At 39.0% G+C, this 23,410-nt stretch overlaps 1 protein-coding gene across 1 annotated transcript in view; it reads left to right on the top strand.

Annotated features, from left to right (window-relative positions):
- Nucleotides 1-23,409, top strand: part of LOC118746351 — a gene marked incomplete at its 3' end in the record, with an annotated part of 34,731 nt that extends 11,322 nt beyond the window's left edge. Inside the window, exons 3-7 of the mRNA XM_036480206.1 lie at nt 2,102-4,607; nt 10,936-11,712; nt 11,790-11,965; nt 22,863-23,179; nt 23,356-23,409. Coding sequence (XP_036336099.1) covers nt 2,102-4,607; nt 10,936-11,712; nt 11,790-11,965; nt 22,863-23,179; nt 23,356-23,409 — 3,830 coding nt within the window. The remainder of the gene's footprint in view (nt 1-2,101; nt 4,608-10,935; nt 11,713-11,789; nt 11,966-22,862; nt 23,180-23,355) is intronic.
- Nucleotide 23,410: the final 1 nt, after the last annotated feature.

Raw genomic sequence — 23,410 nt, 5'->3', positions numbered from 1 at the left:
TTCGTTTTGCCTGTTACAAACAACCGTTATGTGAACAAAGTTATAATACCCTTGTGCACAAGTGCGCTCGGGTATAAAAATCGGTCCAGCCGTTCTTGAGTTATAAATGGTGTAACTAACACGACTTTGTTTTATATATATAGATTACTTGCTAGATATTGATGAAATAGCCTTTAATGATCGATTATCGCTTAAAATGATAAAACGAAATATAGTAAAACTGCGTTTTTAGTTTTCTCTCTGACGTTTTTTTTTAAAGGACTTTTTAGTTCCAAAAATATTATTTATTCAAAAATTATTTAAAAAATTCATTCCAATGTAGAAAAACAGTATGCGTAACAAATTAAAGAAAAAATTCTGTAGAATTAAAAATCATTAAAATTTGTTGGTTCACAAGTTCCGAGTCTATTCTATTGCTGAGTATGAGGCCTTATGTTGGACAAAAGGAAAAGTATAAAGCTGCCTTTACATGAGGGGATTTTTTGACAGGCAATAATCGCCTGCAAAAGTTGACTAGCTGTCTACTTTGAGGCAAGCGATTTTTGAACCACCATTTACACGAGCGATTTTTCTATAGCAATGTTGAATCGCCTAGAAAATCGCCTCATGTAAATGCAGCATAAATGACTCAAAATGGAGGAAATTAGCCTATGGCTTGCGCATTTTTCTTAAAGTGTTTACCGCTGATAAACCGAAACAAAGGTTAAAAGTTATAAGTTAATTAATAAAATTAAAGTAAAATATGTACAAAATTAACAAAACACTTTTTTCTCAAAATTTATAAAGGACCCGTTTATTAAAAAGAAATCTGGGTAACAATTATTCATCGCCGACCTGTTTATATTAATAGGCTAACATAAATTTTGTTCGCCTTCGTTTGGTGCAAGGCGAATTTATATAAGCTGGTTTTACTAGATTAGCTGATTTTGCGTACATATGTGTTTCGCCTCACGGCTGCTTGTGTCAAATTGAAAAATGTTGTTTGCATTTCCACACACACTCTTACAGACTTGCACAGTTTATGCCGCCAAAGCAAAAACAAAATACATGTAAATTTTTGTTTTTGTACCCCTGCTATCACCTTATGTTAATTCGTCTTGGTTTGGCGGTTCTACTGAAACCAAAAACACCATTGAACATCTATTTTCTTGTGGAAGGCGAGAGTTGCTGCAATCGCCGTCTCGAAATTTCCATATTTGTGTTTTTCGTATTTTTGTATTTCAACTCGAAGACGAATACGAACGGGAATACGTATACAAATACCAATACGAAGACAAAGACAATTACGAATATGAATATGAAAACAAATAAGTAGAGCAGTCGAATATCAATTTGTAGACCAATACGAAAATTAAGACGAACACGAATACGAAGCCGGACACGAACCTGAGTAGTAAGACGAATGCTAGGACGAATACGAAGACGAACAAGAATGAAAGGACGAGTAGGAAGACGATTACGAAGAATTTACGGAGACAAATACGAACACCAATACGGAGACGAAAACGAAGACAAATACGAAGACGTATATGAACACAAAAAAAAGACGAACACAAATACGAACGTGGCCAACCGAAAATGAATAAGAAGACGCATTGGAATACGTCGACGAAGATGAATTCGAATACGGGGACGAATACGAAGAGAAATACATACGAAAAAGAGGACGAATCCCAAAATTATGCTGAAGACGAATTTAAGGACAGGAGGAGTTTTAAGACATGCTAATATGAAGAGGAAATGAATTCGAAGAAGAGTGCCACGACGAAGTCGATGATGAATACAAATCCGAAAGAGAATATGAGGACCAATACCAAGTGGAATACGAATACTAATACGGACACATTTCTACGAAGCATACGAGGATAGCGACCAAAACGAGCATGAAGGTGATGGAAAAACCAATACAAAGACGAATACGTGTATAAAGACAGCGACTTAAACAAAGGCGAACAAATCTTCGGGACCCTTAAAAACCAGAAAAGTGGCCGAAATTCGGCAGAAACTGCCACTCCTAGTTTAATTTATTTTCCAAAGTAAAATCTTACACTAAACCCCATTTCTTTGTTTGTTAAAAATACTGCAATCGATAAATTTTCAGGCAAAGAATCATCCTCACAAATACAAGTGGATTCCGGCTGGTTGAACCGTAACACTATCGATGATCCCATAAAAGGAGCTGTGGTAACAGCAACAACATCTTGTCCATCAATCGGCGCAGCACATTCAAACACTCCGATGGTAGAAAAACGTTATGGACTAAGTAATATCAATGTGACCACTTTAAAGCTATTGACCAGTGTAAACCAGACGAAAAATGAAGAAAAGCCAGATGAAAAAGTACAAGACGAGAAATCGGAAAGCGCAAAGAAGAAATCCTTTGAAGTAAATGTGGAAATGGATTCAGACTCCGTTGTTTCGGATAGTGCAGGTGAGGGAGAAGAACAAAAATACGTGCACGCGGCTAAAAGGCGTAAAGTACTTAAGACAATTGAAAAAACGAACCAAATAAGTAATCTAACAACGAAAAATAAAGAGCTCAACAATTTAAAAAAGGTAGCGGTTGAAGATACCGTAAATCTCTCAGAAAATCTTCAAGACGCAGACCCTTACGATTTTTCAGCCGATGACATTGAAGATGCAGATTACTCACCACCTAAAAATACTAAAGCGAAGCGCACACAAACGAAAACTGTTAAACAGCGAGTGAAATCTCAGCAGTCAGAGCGAGGGAAATCTTCTAAGCAAGCAAAGCCAAAATTGAAACAAAATGCCAAGAGGTCAGCAAATTCTCTAAGAATGACTCCAGCTAGAGCTAAATCAAAAGCTATGAACTCGAAAGCTGCTTCGGATGATACGGTAACAAATATGGAAGCGTCTTCAGAAGAGCCTGTTGAAAAGCCGCCAGAAGCAGCATTGTTGCGTTATAACATGCTGCTCGAACGTGGTGATCTCATTTGTACTCCCCGTGTAGCAAATAGTGAGTTGGAGAAAGCGGACGATGTAGCGCAGCAATATATAAACTGTACAAATATCACATCTGCATCTGCGCAAACGTCAGCCTCGAAGGCTAAAACCTCCCTAACACCTATTATCGATGAGAAACGAGCAGGGGAGAGAAAGAAACTTGAAGCAAAAATTGCGGCGGGAAAACTCAATGAAAACTATGTCTCTATAAACCTGCAAAAAAAGATATTTGCGCGTGGAAAACGTCATATGAACTATTCTAAGTACAAGAAAAAACAGTGGCGTCACAAAAAGAAAATTGCTGCTCTTGCCGGCCCAGACATGGACATGGGCGGCTGCGACGGAGGTGTTCTAACGTGCTTCAATTGCGGGAAAGTGGGTCATTTTGCCTCTCAATGTAAGATCAAGGGAGACTCCTTGCTGCCGCTGTCGGCACAGCTCAAAGAGGATCCCTCACCATTTCCAACACTTGAAGAAGCCGAGCGTATGGCAGCTCATAATAAGGTTGTGGTGCACAGCAGAAATATATCGAAATTACCAGCTGCACCAAATACTGCGTTATATCAGAACAGTGAAGATGGTTGCCTAAGAGAAAAGCAAGAAAATACAGATGAGCAGGATGAAGAAGTAGATGAGGAGACCACGGGCGGTAACCGAAGTAATGGTAACTCTATTGATGACTATGAAAGCGAGAATAGTATGGGTTTTGAAAGCGATGAAGAGCTTGAAAATATAAACCTAGAACAATTATCCACTCCGACTACTCAAGTTTCACCCATTAAAAAATATGTAGGTCACCAAATTCCAGAAGATTTTCTTAAAGAAGCCGGTTTACATTCGACAAGTACGAATGAAAAAATACCAGGTACAAAGTTTGGCGATATCAGTCCTCTTTATGAACTCGATTCCGAAGGAAATGTACGTACCGACGTTCCCTCCGAAGTAACAGATGCATTGCGTATGTTCGGTCATACCAATTTTCGAAAAGGCCAAGACCGTGCAATTATGCGTATACTATCTGGTCTTTCAACGTTAGTTACTCTAAGCACCGGCAGCGGAAAGTCGTTATGTTATCAGTTGCCCGCTTATTTGTATAGCCATCGCAGACGGGCAATAACATTAGTTATATCACCGCTCGTGTCCCTTATGGAAGATCAGGTGACCGGTGTGCCACATTTTTTGCGAGCACATTGCCTACACACAAATCAAACACCCCAACAGAAACTTAAGGTAATGGAGAAAATATCTGCTGGTGAAGTGGATATTTTGTTAGTGTCACCGGAAGCAGTAGTGGCTGGCGAACGTTCCACTGGTTTTGGCGCAATTCTACGGCAACTACCACCAATTGCCTTTGCCTGCATCGACGAGGCGCACTGTGTATCGCAATGGAGTCACAATTTTCGCCCTAGCTATCTGATGATTTGCAAAGTTCTAAGACAGAACTTGGGTATTCACACAGTATTGGGCCTAACTGCAACAGCAACGTTACCAACACGGCTAAGCATTATTAGTCATTTAGGCATAACGGATGGCGTACGTGGTGTCATAAGTGACACTCCACTGCCAGATAATCTTCTGTTGTCCGTATCAAAGGACGAAAATAAAGACGCTGCGTTATTGGCCCTACTTACAAGTGATCGGTAAGATATACATATTTTAATTCAATAAACCATAGTTAATTTATAGTTATTATTTTATATTAATTTTTCATAAAAATATTTGACATTATGTGGAATAAAAATTTTATTATTACAAAAGTATTGTGAGGGTACAAAGGGCCCTAACAGTTGTTGTGTGCCTTGTGCAGCAGCTCAGAAAACAAAAGAAACTCATCCTTTTAAACCGACTTCCAAAAAAGGAGGAGGTTATCAGTTCGTCGGAATATTTTTTTATTTTTTTATTTTTGTTTTTTTATGTACATATGTTACCGCATAACTTTGGACCACGTCAACTGATTTCGATAATTCTGCATCGGAAAGGTAGTGTCTCAGAGCTGGTCCTATACTAATCTGGTTAAGATCCGATCAGTGGATCATGAGATATATATATATATATATTTTTTTATATGAGAGTTGAAGTCGGTTTTTTTTTTTGCTAAAAACTACTTGTTATTTATGCGTTTAGGATTTGAGCCTTTTTTCGAGTTTAACGAAGTTTATTACATCACTAGCATAGAGCTTAAAATTGCAGTTTTAAATCTTTATAAGAGAGAAAAAAATCCTAAAATTTTTTTCATGTACATATTTTGCAAAATCTTCACTACAGAGCAAAACAAAATTGTATACGAGTCATTTAATTAAAATTTGACGTTAATGAAAAATATGTGTATTCTCTTGGACTTATCAAATTTTCTGTGCTTTCTTTGGAATTAACATATTTGCGTTTCACCGAATAGACTAGGCCTATTGTTCACTCCATGGTAGGTTCGATTTTACATAATTCCACAAAAATACTATCACTGAGTTCGAATAGCTACGAACGCATAAATATCCACAGGTGCCCTAAATATTTACGGACTCAGTAAGATTGCTGCAAGCGGATTTTCGGTTTTTTTTATAGAATTTTCCTCAATTTTGATTCTTTTAATGAAAGGGTCTCTTGCTGCTTCCCCAATTATGAAGATTTCCCACGGCCTTAAGTGAAAGACCTTATCAAGATGCACTGCTCAGAGCACCTGATATACCGGGGCATGCGAATCTCTGCATACTTCCGATGATCATTTTCCGTAAATTACGTACGGTGACAGTCCCCAGTTTGTCGGAATGCCATTTTGCAGATAAGGTATGCTGTATAGTATACAGTGTATACCTAATTTTGCACTCTCCTCAATGTTACGTCACCATGTTAGCTTAGAGTCGAAAGATAAAACCGAAGTACTTCGCCTTCCGTGAAAACATTTCTCTACTTAAGCAAACATTGTTTATGGATAATATGATGAACTTTTTATAACATTTTCCCATAGTGCCACTGTTACGAAAAACATGTATGCCTATTTACGAGTATTAAGAACCCAACAAGCAAAGCAAACTTAAAGTCGGTTTTATTTTACATAGATTTTATAAAGCGAAAATGCTTATCTTGGTATGAAGTCATGATCAAAAAATACAATAAAACTATTAACAGTAAATATAGCTTTTATTAAGAAAAGGGAAAAGCAAAATAAGTACAAAGTTTTCTTTTTATATCAAAATTAAAACGAATAAAAATCAGCAACATCAACAGAAGTTTTTCCAAGCAGCTGTCGCCCCTTGGTAGAAAATGTCAACCCTCCGAATGTACTTCTGCCATAAAAAAGCAAAACACGAGTGCGAAGAGATGCTCAGAAAAACATGTAGAAAGCGTTTAAGCGCCAAGCAATCGTTTTTTGGAATCAAATATGACATACTTTTCATCGCCAAATAACCTAGGATATAATTTTGAAACTATTTAGTGGCTTCCCTTGATCGATCAAAAAATCCGGTTTATTCGATATTCGAAAAATCAAAATTTCACAAAAACCGCCTATAGATTGCCAAAAAAAACCGGTGGTAATCGATTTGGAAAAACCGAGTCAATCACCCTAATACATATGGGTGTTTCCAGCGGAAGGTCCACCACGACAAAAAAAATAAAAGTTTTATATCTAACGTATTTACGGGCCGATTTGTCTGCTTTTTAAAATATATACTGGCTATGTAAGTAGAATCATGTTTGCATAAAATGGTCGTCCTGGGTGGTGCCAAGGTCGAGATATTTCGAAAAACCGTATTTATGGTCCGATTTGGTTCGAATTTGGCGTATGTGGTTGAAACATAATAAATCATAGATTCCTAATAAATTGACCCTGAATTGGCGCTGAAGTCAAAATATAAAGTATATTCTACATAAAATACATGTTTTATTTGCGTTGAAAATTCATTTTAAAGCAATATTAACAAAAATATAACGATGGAAATTTATGTCACGTGACGCCACGTCACGTCACGTTTCACACTAGGGATTGTAAAAGAGAATTGAAACAATTTGCATTAATTCAAAAAACTCTAAAAACAATTAGAATTGCTCCAAATCATATTAAAATAAGTTTCATGAAAATAGCCATCCACAATTCGCAGAGTTTTGCGATTTTGTAAGAAAAGAAAAAATCAACTTCCATTTTTTGTCACGTAACGACACTCTCTTTAAATGCTTATATTTCAGGACCAAGCAGTTCGATTGATTTCATTTTTCGGTTAAATATAGAGCTAATTATGTGCTGTACAATGGCCCAAAAAAGTTAAAGAAAACAAATGGTATTCCTTTTTTGTATCACATTGAAATCGTACGACTGTCACGTGCGCCACCATGGGAATGCCCATATATATAAAAACTGCACTTTGGCTGTTTTTTTAACGCATGTGCAGAAATTTTTTGAATTACAAGCGTTACATTTTTAACTTTACTTCGGCTGAATTTCCTGTATAACAGAAAAGACCAAATTTTTTATGCTTCTCGAAGTTTGCGAGTTGGTTGGCTAAAATTAAAATCAATTTGATTTTGTTCATGTAGGCAACATGGTTTGCTGACTACATCAATATCGAAATCTCAAAATATTTTGAAAGCTATGGCTACACAAAAATAGGTAATATAAAAGATATCTTCTTCTTCTTTATTGGCGCTGTAACCGCCTAAGCGATTTTGGCCGAGTCCAAAACAGCACGCCAGTCATTTCTCTTCTGTGCTGACGCTAATTGGAAATGCCAAGTGAAGCCAAGTCCTTCTCCACCTGGTCTTTCCAATGCAGAGGAGGCCTTCCTCTCCCGCGTTGAATATTTTCAGAGCAGGAGCGTTTCTGTTCATTCGAACGACATGGTCAAGCCAGCGAAGCCGCTGAATTTTAATTCGCTGCACTATGTCTATATCGTTGTAAAGCTCATACAGCTCATCGTTTAATCGTCTGCGATATTCGCCATCACCAACGCATAAAGGTCCATAACTCTTTCGCAGAATCTTTCTCTCGAAAACTCCAAGAGCCGCCTCATCAGATGCTTTCATTGTCCATGCCTCCGCGCCATACACCAGCACAGGCATGATGAGTGACTTATAGAGTGTGATCTTTGTACGACGAGAGAGGACTTTACTTCTCAATTGCCTACTCAGCCCAAAGTAGCACTTGATGGCAAGAGTGATTCTCCGTTGGATTTCAAGGCTGACATTATTATTGGTGTTAATGCTGGTTCCCAAATAAACGAAGTCGTCTACTTTTTCAAACTTGTAACTGTCAACAGTGACGTGGGTGCCAAGACGCGTATGCTCTGACTGTTTGTGTGATGACAGGAGATACTTAGTTTTGTCCTCGTTCACCACCAGACCCCTTCGCCTTGCTTCTTTATCCAATCCCGAGAAGGCAGAACAGACGTAGCCCTTGTTTTTACCGATAATATCGATGTCGTCGTCATACGCCAGCAATTGTACGCTCTTGTAAAGTATTGTGCCTGAGCAGTTCAGTTCTGCGGCTCTTATTATCTTCTCCAACATCAGATTAAAGAAATCACACGAAAGGGAGTCCCCTTGTCTGAAACCTCGTTTGGTATCAAACGGCTCGGAGAGGTCCTTCCCTATTCTGACGGAGCTGGTGGTATTGTTCAACGTCATTTTACACAGCCGTATTAGTTTCGCGGGGATACCAAATTCAGACATCGCGGGGATACCAAATTCAGACATCGCGGCATAAAGGCAACTTCTCTTCGTGCTGTCGAAAGCGGCTTTGAAATCGACAAATAGATGGTGTGTGTCGATCCTATTCTCGCGGGTCTTTTCCAAGATTTGGCGTATTGTGAATACCTGATCTATGGTGGATTTTCCAGGCCTAAAGCCACACTGATAAGGTCCAATCAGCTCGTTGACGGTGGGTTCCAGTCTTTCGCACAATACACTCGATAATACCTTAAAACCTATGCTTAGAAGGCTGATTCCGCGGTAGTTGGCGCGTATGGCGGGGTCGCCTTTCTTGTGGATTGGGCAGAGCACACTTAAATTCCAGTCGTCGGGCATGCGTTCATCTGACCATATTCGGCATATGAGCTGATGCATCATCAGCTCCTCGCCGCCGTACGTGAATAGCTCGGCTGGCAGGCCGTCAGCTCCAGCAGCTTTTTTGTTTTTCAGCAGCGTAATCGCTATTCGTACCTCGTCATAGTCAGGCGGTGGGACAGCTACTCCATCATCATAGACTGGGGACTCGGGTTCGTCTTCTTCACTACTTTCAGCGCTGCTGCCATTCAGTAGGCTGTAAAAGTGTTCCCTCCACAATTTAAGTATATTCTGGACATCGGTCACTAGGTCGCCATTGTTGTTCTTACAGGAGTTCGCCCCGGTCTTGAAACCTTCCGTAAGTCGCCTAACCCTCTGGTAGAATTTTCGGGCGTTCTTCCTGTCGACCAGCATCTCAAGCTCTCTCTCTCTTCTTATTGCGGCAAATACGTCTCGCTTCCTTCTTCAGTTCCCTATAACGGTCCCACATGGCTCGCGTTGCGCCCGATCGCAGCGTGGCCCTGTAGGCGACATCTTTTTTCTCTGCGGCTTCTCGGCCGGAGTGTACGTCTAAAACGCTTGAAGCATGCCTTCCGTCTATCACACCATGATCGATTTGGTTTCTCGTTTTTCGATCTGGAGACAGCCATGTAGCTTGGTGGATGTTCTTATGCTGGAACCTAGTACTACATATTACCATGTTTCGGGCCCCGGCGAAGTCGATCAGCCTCAGTCCGTTATCGGACCTTTCGTCGTGGAGGCTGAATTTTTCGACAGTGGCGCCTAAGATCCCTTCCTTGACCACTTTGGCATTAAAATCGCCAAGCACGATTTTGACATAGTGTCGGGGGCAGCGCTCATATGTACGTTCCAAGCGCTTATAGAAGAGATCCTTGGACGCCTCATCCTTCTCTTCCGTCGGGGCATGGGCAGATGAACAAGATGTTGAAGAATCTAGCTTTGATGCGGGTTGTGGCTAGACGTTCGTCCACCGGGGTGAACGCCAGTACTCGGCGACGGAGTCTCTCTCCTACCACGAATCCAACACCGAATTTGCGCTCCTTTACGTGGCAACTGTAGTAGACGTCGCAAGGCTTCACGCTTATTTTTCCTTGCCCCGTCCATCGCATTTCTTGGATGGCGGTGATGTCAGCTTTTGTCTTCCCGAGGACATCAACCAGCCGGGCAGAGGCACCTTCCCCATTAAGGGTCCGGATATTCCAGGTGCATACCCTTAAATCATAGTCCTTTATACGTTTGCCGTGGTCGTCATCAGAAAAAGGGGGTCTCATCCGAGGCTTTTTAGATTTTTTCATTGGGCGGGGTTTTAACGTGGCGGGACCCAAACCCAGCGCACGCGAAGTTTTACGCCTTCTCACCTTAGCTCGCTCCCAAACGGGTGTTTGGTTGCTACCCAGAGGATACGTGGATATAAATATCCGGACGTTGTGAGCTGCGATTTGAACCGTATGCACAAGAATCGCTTCTGGCCACTCGCAGGTGAATGGCAGTCAAAAGTTTTCGACTTATGCGCACGGAACCATCCTCCATATAAAAGATATACATATGTATTATTTACTGCCTTCACAACCACTAGTGAAGATCTATGACAATATCGAAGTACGCACTAACAAAATTGAGTTTAATTACATTTCTTTCAACTACAGACTACATGGACAGACGTTTTTCGAATTATTCAAAAATTTTAAATGACGAGTTAATTTTTGATTGGTAATTTAAAAAAGCATGCAATTTTATGCTGTAATTTCGATATGATTGTATAAAATTATGGAAAAACTGAAATAGAACTTATGTATGTACTACATGTTACTACATATTTATGTATTTAAGATCATATTTAGTTTATTTATCGCGCTTTTTGTATGCAGATTTTTGCCAGCACTGGTTATATATGTATATAGTATATTACCTTTTCCCTGACCCTATTACGAAGCGTTATTTTCCTGTAAATTTCAGATTCACTGACTGCCATTCGATAATAGTTTACTGCACGCGTCGGGATGAGTGTGAACGCGTATCTTCATACCTTCGCACATGTATGCAGGATCAATATAAAGAGAAAGATGCTTCAGTCAATGGCAAGCGAAAGCGTAAACGAGTAAATTGGGCTGCGGAGCCTTATCATGCTGGTATGCCATCCTCACGGCGTCGCACAATACAAAACGCCTTTATGAGCAATGATCTACGCATTGTAGTGGCCACCATAGCTTTCGGTATGGGTATCAACAAACCAGATTTACGTGCCGTTATTCATTACAATATGCCCCGCAATTACGAAAGTTATGTGCAAGAAATTGGTCGTGCCGGTCGAGATGGCAAGCCAGCACATTGCCATCTCTTTTTAGATGCGCGTGGAGGGGACAAATGTGAACTACGTCGACACATCTATGCGAACTCAATTGATCGACATGTGATACGCAAACTGTTGCAGCACGTTTTTGTGCCTTGTGCCTGTGCAAAGAAGGGGCAGCCGGAAGAGCAATATCAGAGAACCCAAGGTTCCAAAAATGAATTGGTGATTAATGTAGAATCGCAAGTGAATAATCGACTTTGTCCCGGCCATGAAATCGGATTATCGGTCGAACGGACCATTGAAGAATTGGACATACCAGAGGAGAATATTTCTACATTGCTGTGCTATTTGGAGCTGGATTCTCGCTGGAATATTAGTGTGCTTAGCAACGCCTATACCATGGCCAAGGTCATATCATACGGAGGTGCCAAGTATTTAAAGTGAGTTCTTGAATTGAATGAGTTCTGTGAAATGGCATAATATACTTAATATTTTTATTGAAAATACAACATTGCAGACATGCTGCCAAGGAATGTGCCCCATTAGCTATGGCTATTGCGCTTGAAATAAAACAAAACAAATTTAAGGACGATTCAAATATAATAGAGTTCTCCGTGGTTGACGTTGCTGCAGCGATTGGCTGGAATAGTGGTGTTGTGAAATATCAACTTAAAAATTTAGAGTGGACCCAAGGTAATTAAAATTAAAACCTCCAAAATATGTTTAAGTAGTTTGTGCAAGTCCTTGCAAGAAATTCAAAAAAGAAACGAAGAAAGCTTATGGCGATGAGAATTGAAAATACACATCCCTAATCGAATGCAGGGGATAATTTGATATACTACCCTGCCCACCTTTAGTTCATACACTTTGAAATATTTCTACTTCAAGATTGTATGAGCTATAAGTGTGAAGTGTGTGAACTCTAGGTGGGCAGGGTAGTACATATACCATTGTGGTCAGTTGATTAAGCTAAGTGACATTTTGACCAGTTTTGGATATTTTTAACCGACATTAAAAAAAGGAGCAGGTTATTAATTCGTCGGAATATTTTGTTTTATGTATCTTACCACTTTTCATCGGAATGGTAGTGTCTCACAGGGGGTCCCATATTAATTTGGTTTAGATCCGATCATTGGATCATGAAAAAAATTAACGATACTCCTAAATTTTTATATGAGAATTGAAGTCAGTTGTTTTTTTTTGCGTAAAAATTACTTGTTCTTTTGTCTATTTAATGTTTATAATTTTTTTTTTGTTATAAAAGTCTAGCATATTCAGAGCTGGGTCGTAATGATTCCTTTAAGAATTAAATTACTCCCAATTACAAATTACAAGGAATTGTAAATCAATTCGTTCAGTCCACAGCAAAGGAATTGATTACTTTTAATTCCTTAGAAGTAATTTCGAATGTAATTTTTATTTTTTTTTTGAATTCCATTACAAGGAATTTCATATTGTAATTTGAATAAATTACGTGCTAGTAATGTAATTTTTTCCCCATTTCCTTTGAAAGGAATTGAAAATGTAATATATTGTCTTCCAATTCCATTACATGGAGTACTTTAATTTTTTCAGATACTCAAAGGAATTGAGAAACTGAAAGTTCATTCACGAATGTATAATGTGGATTTTTTTTGTAATCAGAGAATAAAATCGAAACCACACAATGAACATCTTCTATCTACACATATCTATGTACATATGTATGTACATATATGTAGTATTTATAAAAATATTGGGTTCGTTTGTACGAGGCCTCAAAACTCGAGAACGGCTGAACCGATTTGAATAAATTTTGTTTTAATTGTTCGGTATAACACCAGGATTTGTGGTACAAAAATTAAGAGGGCTGCCACCTATTTGAAAGTTTTAAACTCAATTAAATTCATAAAATTAATAAAATATAGCAATGTGGGATATTCTTGAGGAGTGTTGTCACCTATTTGAAAATTTTTACTCTGTTAAATTTATAAAATAAAGGAAATATTGCAATGTGGGTTTCAAACTAGAGAGTTTTAAGAAGGCTTACAGTTTATATTTTCGAAGAGGGTTGCCACCTGTTTGTAAATTTAACTCAATTGAATTAACAAAATAAATTAAATATTACAGTATGGGTACAAAATATATATTAGTATAGACTAGCCAATACCTGCTTGCTTTATGGCGCCTTAAAACAATATTAACGATGAAAATCGATGGATAATATACAAGTTTGCAATGGTTAAGTGAAAGTGCAATAATTTTTTGTATTAAATAGGAGCAGGATATAATGTTACTCATGCGCCATATCGTACATGACCGTACTCATAAATGGCGTATGAGTAACATTTTCCATGTTAAAGTTTGAGTTTTTTCATTCGCTATGCAAACTTAAAATGAAATTAACTTGAGTAAATGACCTTATCTGAAAAAACGGTGTACAGATCCGTAACCTACTACCCAAAATTAATTTTACGTGTCCCGGCGTTTTTTGTGTAATTTTAGAGTCCTAACAGTGTTATCATCACAATTTAGCCATATCAATGCAATTTGTTTATAAAACTCTTAAAAGGTAGGATCCCCAGTTCGACAGGGCTCGTAATTCAAGCGCACTCTCCACATTTGTAACGCAGGATACCAGTAAGAGTACTTTAAAGGCCCCAGAAGACACGCCACTTTGGTTCGCATTAAGGGTTCCATAATATGTATACACAATTAAGCCAATGCAATTCAACAGTAAATTTAAATTACTTTGAGGAATGGAATTCGAAAAATAAATTTTAAATTCCTTTGAACTTTGAAATCAATTACATTTTCAATTCATTTCAAAGGAATTGGCAAAAAAAATTACATTACTGGCACTTAATTTATTCCAATTACAATATGAAATTCCTTGTAATGAAATAAAAGAAAAACAATTACATTTGAATGCAATGGGGTATAATCGTTGCGCTGGGTATGCAGTTACAGTTGCATGGCTATACTCAATCCCGACTCTTGCGTCCTCGTTCGCGCACTCTGGGCAACGTGAGCAACCCATGTGCAAGATGCGGTAACCAATCCGAGTGGAGCCTTGGGTCACGGCAGAAAGGGAAGGAGCTTAGGTGGGGCCAGTCCGATTTATTCGGTTTAAGGGCTCACTGAAGTCTGCAGCGTCTGCTCACCAGTAGGTGCGGCTGCAAGCGGGTGTCTCAGCAATGGGTTGTGCGCTGGGTTTCGGACCCGCCACGTAAAAACCACTTCCAGTGAAGAAGCAAGGCAAAGCCTCGGATGAGACCCCCCCCCCCCTTATGATGACAATCACGGCAAACGTTTAATGGACTACGATTTGAGGGCATGCACCTGGAATGTCCGGACCCTTAATGGGGAAGGTGCCTCTGCCCGGCTGGTTGATGTCCTCGTAAGGACAAAAGCTGACATCATCGCCATCCAAGAAATGCGTTGGACGGGGCAAGGCAAGCAATGTCTGGGGCCTTGCGACGTCTACTACAGCTGCCATGTAAAGGAGCGCAAATTCGGTGTTGGATTTGTGGTGGAAGAGAGACTCCTTCGCCGAGTACTGTCGTTCACCCCGGTGGACGAGCGTCTAGCCACAATCCGCATCAATGCGAGATTCTTCAACATCTCGCTCATCTGCTTCCATGCCCCGACGGAAGAGAAGGATGAGGCATCCAAGGATCTCTTCTATGAGCGCTTGGAGCGCCCGTACGAGCGCTGCCCCCATCATGATATCAAAATCGTGCTTGGTGACCTCAATGCCAGGGTGGGCAAGGAAGGATTCTTTGGAACCACCGTCGGAAAATTCAGCCTCCACGGCGAAACGTCCGACAACGGATTGAGGCTGATCGACTTCGCCGGGGCCCGAAACATGGTAGTATGCAGTACTAGGTTCAAGCATAGAAAGATCCATCACGCTACTTGGCTGTCTCCGGATCGAAAAACGAGAAACCAAATATGCAAGGAAAGCTTAACGTCGAAAAGCTGCAATCACATCATACAGCCAGCGCTTTCACTACTTGACTCTCACACCTGCTCTCGGAGAGCACTCTTCAACAAACCGACATATGCGAGCAGTGGAACCACATTTCTCGCTCATTAAGTACCGCCGCCGAAGAAGTAGTCGGATTTCAGAGAGCCCAAAAGAACAACTGGTACGATGAGGAGTGTCTGGAAGCTGCAGAGAAAAAAGATGCCGCAATGCGCGCTATGTGGGACCGCTATAGGGATCTGAAGAGGGAAGCGAGACGTATTTGCCGGAATAAGAAGAGAGGCCTAAATACGTGAGTGCGAAGAGCTTGAAATGCTGGTCGACAGGAAGAATGCCCGAAATTTTCACCAAAGAGTTAGGCGACTTACGGAAGGTTTCAAGACCAGGGCGTACTACTAATGGCGACCAAGTAACCGATGTTCAGGGCGTACTTAAATTATGGAGGAACACTTCTCCGCCCTAGTGAATGCTAGCAGCTCGGAAAGTTGTGGAGAAGAAGAACCCGAGCCCGCAGTCGATGATGACGGAGTCGACGTTCCACCACCTGACTATGACGAGGTACGAATAGCAATAACGCGGCTGAAAAACAACAAAGCTGCTGACACTGACAGCCCGCCAACTGAGCTATTCAAGTACGGCGGCGAGGAGTTGATAAGGTGCATGCATCAACTCTTGGTCAGAATATGGTCAGATGAACGCATGCCCGACGGCTGGAATTTAAGTGTGATCTGCCCAATCCACAAGAAAGGTGACCCCGCCATTCGCGCCAACTACCGCGGGATCAGCCTTCTAAGCATAGGTTGCAAGGTCTTATCGAGCGTATTGTGTGAAAGACTGAAGCTCACCGTCAATGAACTGATTGGGCCTTATCAGTGTGGCTTTAGACCTGGCCAAAGACCAGGTATTCATAATACGCCAAATCTTGGAAAAGACTCGCGAGAAAAGGATCGACACTCACCACCTATTTGTCGACCGCTTTTGACAGCACTAAAAGGAGTTGCCTATACGCCGCTATGTCTGAATTTGGCATCCCCTCAAAACTCATACGGATGTGTAAAATGACGTTGAGCAATACCACCAGCTCCGTCAGAATTGGGAAAGATCTCTCCGAGCCGTTCGCCACCAAACGGGGTCTCAGACAGGGCGACTCCCTTTCATGTGACTTCTTTAATCTGATGTTGGAGAAGATAACAAGAGCTGCAGAACTGAACCGCTCAGGAACAATTTACTACAAGAGCGTGCAATTGCTGGTTTATGCCGATGACATCGATATCATCGGTATCAAAAACCGCGAAGTCTGTACTACCTTTTCCAAGTTGGGTAAGGAAGCAAAGCGAGTGGGTCTGGTGGTAAACGAGGGCAAGACGAAGTATCTCCTGTCATCAAACCAACAGTCAGCACATTCGCGCCTTGGCACCCACGTCACTGTTGGCAGTTACAATTTCGAGAAAGTAGAGAATTTCGTTTACTTGGGAACCAGCATTAACACCGATAATTATGTCCGTGTGGAAATCCAACGCAGAATCACTCTTGCCAACAAGTGCTACTTTGGATTGAGTAGACAAGTCCTCTCTCGAACTACGAAAACCACGCTCTATAACTCACTAATCATGCCCGTGCTGGTATATGGCGCAGAAGCATGGACAATGACAACATCCGATGAGGCGGCTCTTGGAGTGTTCGAGAGAAAGATTTTGCGGAAGATTTACGGGCCTTTACGCGTTGGCGACGGCGAGTACCGCAGACGATGGAACGATGAGCTCTATGAGCTTTACAACGACATGGACATAATGCAGCGAATTAAAATACAGCGGATCCGCTGGCTTGGCCATGTCGTTCGAATGGACACCGACGGTCCAGCTCTGAAAGTATTCAACTTGGAACCCGCTGGTGGTAGCAGAGGAAGAGGGAGGCCCCACTGCGATGGAAAGATCAGGTGGAGAAGGACTTGGCTTCACTTGGCGTTTCCAATTGGCGTCAGTTGGCACAGAAGAGAAACGACTGGCGTGCTTTGCTGAACTCGGCCAAAATCGCTTAGGCGGCTACAGCGCCAAATAATAATAAGAAGAAGAAGCATTACATTTGAAATTACTTCTAAGGAATTGAGAAAGTAATCAATTGCTTTGCTGTGAACTTAAGGAATTGATTCCTAATTACAGTTACTGAGGAATGTAATTGTAATTGTAATGTAATTGCATTTACCCAGCTCTGTACACATTACATAACCTGCAACATAAATCCACATTTCAAACTTTGTACAAAAAAAAAAAATTGGAAAAATTTTAGGTATGCAGTTTTATAGCCCATTAAATTTTAGTTAGCTCTATTTTTATATTAAAAAGAATAAACATTAAACAAGCAAAAGAAAAATAGCCAAAACTGATCCAAATGTTGTGTTCGTAGTATTTTTCACATGACTGTAGATCGATTTTAAATGAAAATTATTAAAAATAAATAAAAAAATAAATTGCAAATAATATAATTTTGAAATTGCAAATAATGTGTCCAAAGTTTACGTGTATTTTGAACGCCTTGGTCGAACACTTAATATTAAGGACTCAAATTTTCATGGATTTTTTTAGGTATTTCCCACTAAATTTTGAAGTGGGAGTGAAAAAAAATCATTGTCGGTGAAAAAGGCACCCTAACGTATATACATGTACATATATACTACATGTGTATGTATAAATTTCAAACATTCCTTACTTTGCCGAATCATTTTTCAATTAATAACACAGGTTTACAAAAAAAAAGTGTGTGCATATTAAACCAAACCTATATATCCCTATGTTATTCGACGCGCTGAATGAAAAGCTGAGGTCCGTTGGCCTCCATCACGTCAGGTTCGTGGTTGTTTGAAGGTCAAGTAGGGAAAAATTCATTGAATAAACCTGAAAATTCAACAAATTTCATCTGAATTTGACCTGGGATGACCTTGGCACGATCTCTAGATGACCTTGAGGAATAAACGGACCCCCATACTCAGCGATAACAAAAACAAAAATTTTTATTTTTATTAAATCTGTGTTCGTATGGAAAAGTAGCTTATGTCGAAAGGCTGGCTTTAGTATAAATCGGCATTCGTAGCATACAATTGCAAATTACTGACGCTTAGCCGTTAAAGAACTTTTGGCAAATAAACGCGCAAGAAATAGTTCCGATACTAGCAAGTCAATATTTTTATTAAGTCTCATCAAAAAATTCCTTTTCGTTTAAAGAATAAATGGAATGCCGCATTATACTAAAGCCAGCCTTTCGACATAAGCTACTCAAATGACCTTGAAGCTGACATTATGGAGGTTAACGGACCTCGGATTCGGGTTCAACGAATCTAAAACCTTATATAAATATATGAATTTTCAGGTTTATTCAATGAACTTTTCCCTACTCGACCTTCAACTGACCACGAACCTAACGTGATGAAGACTAACGGGCTACAGATTCGCATTCAGCGTGTCGAATAACATAACGATATATAGGTTTGGTTTAATATGCATACACTTTTTTTGTAAACCTGTGTAATTATTGTATTATAATAGGTTTGTTCCACAAGCTACTTGTAGAAAAACTCGAGAAAAGTTCATACTGTCAGCGTATATCAAATGAACTCTAAAACTTACTAGTGGAACGCGTATGTGTAACTCGAAGTGACTTCGAGTAGCTTGTGAAACAAACCTAATATGAAACAATATGAAGCCCGAGTGCTAACTTCTCCCTTTTACGGTCGTTTTTCCAACACACGCATTGTGTGACCGTCGGCAGCTTGACGTTTTGCGTTTGACGATGGTAAAATTAATATAAAAACCTTTACTAACGTTGCTGAAAAAACATATTTCCTCTCAATTTGGAAAGTTCAAAATGGGTTTAAGACCCACGTAGAATACTCCTATACCGCATCGTCGTAAAAATCTTCCTACCACCGCCCGAAAAAATTGAAAGGCTCCTACACTGAGAAAAAGGATTAGTTTCGACAACTAAAGATATTTAGTTCCCGAATTTTGACAATATTTGGGAACTGTTACCAAGGATTGGGAACTATTACCATGGGTTGGTAATTATAACTAAATATACTAAAGCTTCTAATATTCATCTAGGTTGTAACAAATCGTTTATTTAGTTGAAGGGTTTGGTTAATACTAATAAATATTTCTTTGAAGCATATTTCTACAAATTCCATTCAACTTAATGTATGGTTCATAAAAGGATGTCATTAAGCTCTGCTAATACAGATAAGCTTTCTTTCAACACATGGTTTAGTCATAGTTACCAAATCTTAGTTAAGGCCACCTCGATTTGGTTTGAGAGTGGAACACATTCATGCTTGTGAGCCACCCCTAAAGAATGCTGAGCGTTCTCTGGGCACATGTGTGTTTCACATACGAAGAGCGCCAGCTGAGCAATGCACACAGTCCCACTTATTGAATCGTTTGAATGTGCTAGTATGCCGACCATTGCATTGTGCGTGGAAATCATTGCTCCGCTACCGCTGTTCGTATATGGGTGAAACATGCACGAGGTCCCAGATCGCTCAGTAAGCTATGGCATGTCGATAGCTGCGCTAGGTAGAGAAAGAAAAGTGTGTGCTATGACATACCCAGACTTGTTTATCTCAGTTTCAGTTTTGCTATCACCGCGAGTTGTTTCGGTGCGCGCATAGTTATTTAAAAATATAAAGTTTGATGCCAACCGGGGTTTTTCAGTGGATATATAATTCATGTGAATTATAATTAGAAAATTTTTTTGTAGAGCATTTTAACGCATTGACTCCTACCATCATCCCAGCATATACAGTCTCTAACGTTAGAGTAATTTGGATTTATACATTAGATAACTAGGGTAATTCTCTAATCGTTCTCCAGTCGATGACGAAGTTAGAGAACTACATTGGAATTCGATTCGAGAACGATTAGAGAAACAACCCATATCCAAATAAATATTCCAAATGAATGAATCATAAATTATGTTTAAGTTTAAATAATTCATTATTATTTAATTGCAAATTCATTTCATACAAATTTGACAAACAAGGCATTCTATTTAATAAAGCAAAACAGCAGTTCGAAGTTCACATTCGAATCCCATTAGAGATGAACATTAGAATTCAATTAGAGAATTAATATTTTCTCGAATCGAGAACTATGACCCATTTTTGTTAAGATCGCTATGATTCTCGATAGCTTTTCGAGTCGTCCTCTAACGTTTGAGATTGGAGAATGTGGCTAGTTCTCCATTCATTCTCTAATCGATTAGTAGATGCTACAAATATACATTTAAAATTATAAAATTCTAATTTCAACAATCAAACTACCAAAACTGACAAATTCGGCCAACAAAATTTCAGCTTGCTGCATTTTTTATCTATTTTGGTATATTTAAAGGACAATTATGGTACAAACGAAAAATGACATACGGCAACCATAGTCAGCACACACTACAAAAAAACAAACTGGAGATTAATAGTAAATTAACTAAAAATAAACTCAACAAACCTTTTGCTTAATAACTTTACTATCTTTTTCGTTGTATACTAGCATTAATAATAAAATTTGCCATAAATAAAGGCCATAAAAAAGGTCATATTTACTTTTATTTATTTACAAACATATGTTTGTGATGAGCTGATTTTCTTACTTGCAAGTTTTCGCTGGGAAAAATTTTTCTAGCAGAAATTTGCAGCTCTCTATCACATTTTGCTCTCTCAATTTCCCCTAAATACTTTGCAAGTTGTTTGGGTATGAGAACGCAAAACCAGTAAAAGTTTTCTAAAGCTTTTGATAGTTTTGCGTACGAGTACACTCCTAATGTTTGCTGGGATAATGGGTTTTTGTGACCGCTACTTTGAAGAAATTTCACGTAAAATAGAAAATGACAGCTAGAACATTTCAACCCTCCAACTGTCATTTCTAATTAACTTTTCCAAAAACAGTTTTTTCAAGTTTTAAGGTGCGTTCACCGTTCGTGTCCGGAGAACTTTTTATTTGCTCTCAAAACATTTTTGCCGGAGAGGGTGCTGAAGTACAGTTCACCGTTCAGTTCGGCACATTTTATTTTGTTCTGTAGCAAACAGCTGATGATATTGTTGTCTACGTGCGATTTTGAGGGCAAATCGGGTTTAGAAAACTTTTACTGGTTTTGCGTTCTCGAACCCAAAAAACTTGCAAAGTAGGGGAAAATGAGAGAGCAAAACGTGATAGAGCTGGGTAAAAGATTGTCGTATGTTAATTTCGGCAGGTTGTGGGAAATCGTGATTGAAGTTGGGAATGCAATTTCTCAGAAACGCGAAGGTAGATTTTCTCCCAAGTCTCTGAAAAGCTCACAAAATTCTTAAATTATTTAATTTTTAATGTTTATTGTTAATTAGTTTGGAGTTCATAAAGGATTTTCTTTAGTAAAATTTTGTCGTAAGCGTCATTTGTCCACAATTTGGCAGCCAGCTTTTCTTTAACGACACTTTTTACACAATACCTCGGAAGCTAAAAGAGATATCCAAAAATGGTGAACGCCATTTTTAAGATATTGATTAGTTTAATATGACTGCATCACTAACTAAATTTTTACTAAATTATCGAAAAAATTGTAGTCAATATCTCGGCAACTAAAGGAGATATCTAAAAACTGATAACACCAATCGAAAGACCTTATTTCAAAATATATAACCGCATCTAGAACTAAAAATCGTCAAAATTGTGTGTACGACAATCTTTTACCCAGGCGACGATGTGTACAAAATACTAAATAATTATATCGTCGTTTAAAGTACAAAACCGCGTATGTGAGGTTGCATAAATTATTTGCTAGAGAGTAAAAACACTCATATTTCAAAATGGTTCTCTTTTTTATAAAGAAATCGCATTTCTGGCTAGTATATTTCAGGACGAATGGATAAGGATTGAGCCAAGAGCTTGTGTGAGCAAATCAAATTTTTGGCAGCCAATGTCAGTTACGCGGTTTTGCAGAATGACGATACGCGGTTTTGTACTTTAAACGACGATATACAAAAATTGGTATACATTTTTTGGATTTTTTTGCTTCAATAGCTTCTAGAATGGCTAGAAACTTAACAGGCATAAAAAAAGTTTTATTGCAGTGCGAAAGTTTTTAAGGCAAGTTCTGAACATTTGAATTTGTTAATAGTTACCTTCGAGCCAAAGCGAATTTATAAAAGGTGGTGTTACTGGCGAATTTAGATTTTCGCCGCGGCACTTCTTAATGTCAAAATGATGTGTTTGTTGTTAACAAGGCGAATTCATATTACAACAAACACATCATTTTGACATTAAGAAGTACTGCGACGAAAATGTAAAATCGCCAGTAAAACCTTCGAGCTGTGGTTGGAAGTCAGTTGATTCATAAAACTACATTTAAAATTATTTTTGCGACCAAAAAATGGAAATTTTAACCCACTGTACAAAAAAATTTTGAGGATCTCGAGCAAAGTCGTTTTTGATACTCACGTTTAGGCCCTATTTCGCGGAGATTCTAAAAAACCTTAAAATAGTTCCTATGTATTTTCCATCTTAATTTATTTATCACTTTTTTATTTGAAACTAAAATTTTAGATGGGATAAATATATCTATGCTTAATGGTTGTGTATGTATTTGAACGCATGCTTTATTTTTCAGTCGATGGATATCCACGCCGCTCACCCATTAACGTGAACTTTTATGATATCGGCTTTCGTCTAAAAGCCCCAGGAGATTTTATACCTGAGGAAATAGATAATGCACTTGACACCCTATATAATCGCACCGTCGAGCAAGAAAGAACACAACTTATACAGCTGCAGTATGTTTTTCAGGGTCTTTCATCGGTCGCCTACAATACTTATATACCATGCAAAAGTGCGAATTATGCCCCGGATCGCTCAAATCAACTTAAAGGAATTATACGCGATTATTTCGAAAATGACTACCCGAAAGAACTTAAGTTGGAAGCTGATGTAAGTAAACCCATACATTGTTCGTAAGCAGTTATATAGAAATTTTGTTTGGGACTACACTATTTATAACAGCTATGTTAAATCGCTTCGCCTGTAAAATTTTAAATAGGTTACTTAGAATCTTTTGTATTGAGTTGGAAACACTTAATTTCTAAATATTGTTCGCACTATTACAGGCTTCCGCCTTATCCGATGCAGATATTGAAAACGATGTACTTTCGCTCATCAACA

The sequence above is a fragment of the Rhagoletis pomonella genome, unplaced genomic scaffold, assembly GCF_013731165.1.
Source record: "Rhagoletis pomonella isolate Grant_MI unplaced genomic scaffold, Rhpom_1.0 Rhpom_scaffold_00010, whole genome shotgun sequence".
Classification (NCBI taxonomy): domain Eukaryota; kingdom Metazoa; phylum Arthropoda; class Insecta; order Diptera; family Tephritidae; genus Rhagoletis; species Rhagoletis pomonella.
This window is presented reverse-complemented; position numbering and strand designations above follow the sequence as displayed.